A 2,352-nucleotide genomic window follows, 5' to 3' on the forward strand; every position below is an offset into this window, starting at 1 on the left:
CCAATTTGTAACCCACTATGCTGCTAAGACTCCTTATGTGACTAGGAGGGGCTTCAAAAGTACAAGGAAAAATTGAATGATGAGATAATGTAATTTCTCCACAAGCTTTTTGAATCCTCCTAAGACCTATTCTTGTGACCAAATGGATCTAGAAGGTTATTTACTTTGAAAAACTTTTAAGGTGTTTAAGATGAGCTCCTCTCTTACTGGTGCACATAAATTCACTTACCTTGAGTCCTGGTGTGGTGCTGTAGGATAAGCACTGGACTGCAAGGTTGATTTGAACTGAAAGGTCGGTGATTCAAACTCACCAGTCACTCCTCAGATATCCTGTATAGGGTCACTGTGAGTCAGAACCAACTCAACAGTACTTAACACCACTAACCTTTGTTAAGGGAGTAGATCAGACAGCATTTGCCAGTCTTATACCTCAGACTGGCTGCTAGTCACAAGCTGGTTCTGCATTTGTCAGATGGAAATACTTGTAGAAAGAAGCAAATTGGCAATGCTCAACAACACTGCATTGTTTCTCCACAGCAGCTTTAAATTTCTTACTTTTTACGTTTCACCTTCTTGAGACTGTTGTAAGACTTATTTCTTTCTTTCTTGATCCCACCTTGACCTTTCAGCAGGATCTGCAGACTAGATGATTTTTGGATACTGCAATCAGCTAAGCCTTCAATTTTTTTTTTTGACTGTGACCAGAGTGAGAAATGCAATTTTATACTGTGATTTAGTATCCATGCTTCTCTCTCTTTATGCTTAGGAGTGTATTCCCAGAGTAGAAGTTTCATCATTCTTGTATTTACTGTTCTATTCTAGTTCATTAAAAAAGAGACAGTTCTCCTAAGGACGCCGCCTGCAGATTAGGAAATGTTGTGAGAAGTCCCACGCAGTATCAGTTGCTTGACTGTTCATATTAGTGTCTGCAGATTATGAAATATCCGTTTCTTATTTTAGATATCTTCTGTTGTATCAGAAGTTTACATTACCGGTTGCTGTAGTCCTTGTGAATATCATCTAGAAGTGTTCCACTAAAATAAAAACCACAGCACGATATGATGTCCAGCTCCACTTAGTGTTCCACCTTTTGCACAGTCCTGAAGTTTCTGAGGGCCTCTGGGATACCTTGGGAAATCAATACATGTTCAGTATACTGAAAACCATTTATTTGGTCTCTTTTAGGTGTCTTATAGAGCTAAAAACACTAAGATCTTGACGACTGTGGCTCTGATGTTGGCGGTCTGGGTGCTGGCCTTCTTAGTGCATGGCCCAATAATAATAGTTTCATCATCTTGGGAAAAAAACAAAGAAAAATGTGAACCGGGATTTTTTTCAAACATGCATATCATCGCCATCACGTCCGTCTTTGAATTTCTGCTGCCAGTCATCTCGGTGGCGTATTTCAACATGTATATTTACTGGAGCCTATGGAAGCGTGGCAGTGTTGGCAGGTGCCAAAGTCATCCTCGTCTCAATTCTTCTGTCTCTTCCAGCAATTGTGGACACTCATTCAAGAGTCGACTCTTTTCAAGGACTTCTCTTCCTGAACTGAAGGAAACAGGAATGTGCCTTCATTCAGAGACACAGAGTACTCAGATGAAGAACAATACTCTGGTGTCCAAAATGTGGTCCCTATCACATTCAGATTCCATAGTTCTTCACCAAAGGGAACATCTTGAACTACTCAGAATCAAGAAATTAGCCAAGTCACTGGCCATTCTCTTAGGTGCTTTTACCATTTGTTGGGCTCCATATTCTGTGCTCACAATTGTACTTTCAAAAAAGGATTCTAAACCATATTGGTATGAAATTGCATTTTGGCTTCAGTGGTTAAATTCCTTAGTCAATCCTTTTTTGTATCCATTGTGTCATAAACGTTTTCAGAAGGCTTTCTTGAAAATATTTTGTATGAAAAAGAAAGGCATGTCATCACATAATCGATCAGTATCCTCTTAAAAATAACATTTATACATTTCACTCTTCAGCTCAAACAAGTGAATTTGATTGCCTTATATCTTGTCCTTTCCATTATACCAAAGCAGTCCATAAAACTGTAATGCCTAAAAACTTAATAATAAATTTATGGTAATAATTATAATAATATATAAAGTATAATAATCAATTGACAAGAATATTTTTATAAATGTATAGCTACAAGAGGAGTGTGGCGGTTCTGTAGGATAAGTTGCTGTTGTTAAGTGCCATGGAGTCCATCCTGACCAGTCGATCCTGAGGAGCGGCTGGTGAGCTTGAACCACCCATCTTGCAGTTCAGATGGCTTTGTAGTCTGGTGCATTAACCCACAGCGCCATACCAGGACTCCAATTTTCACCGGAGCAGAAGGCCTCC

The 2,352-nt window shown here is 39.2% G+C and overlaps 1 protein-coding gene across 1 annotated transcript in view; it reads left to right on the forward strand.

Moving 5' to 3' along the window:
* Nucleotides 1-1,959, forward strand: part of HRH4 (histamine receptor H4) — a 16,418-nt gene extending 14,459 nt beyond the window's left edge. The window contains exon 3 of the mRNA XM_006835122.1: nt 1,186-1,959. Within this exon, the coding sequence (XP_006835185.1) occupies nt 1,186-1,959 (774 nt within the window). The remainder of the gene's footprint in view (nt 1-1,185) is intronic.
* The last annotated feature ends 393 nt before the right edge of the window (nt 1,960-2,352 follow it).

The sequence above is a fragment of the Chrysochloris asiatica genome, unplaced genomic scaffold (assembly GCF_000296735.1).
Source record: "Chrysochloris asiatica unplaced genomic scaffold, ChrAsi1.0 scaffold00015, whole genome shotgun sequence".
NCBI classification, from domain to species: domain Eukaryota; kingdom Metazoa; phylum Chordata; class Mammalia; order Afrosoricida; family Chrysochloridae; genus Chrysochloris; species Chrysochloris asiatica.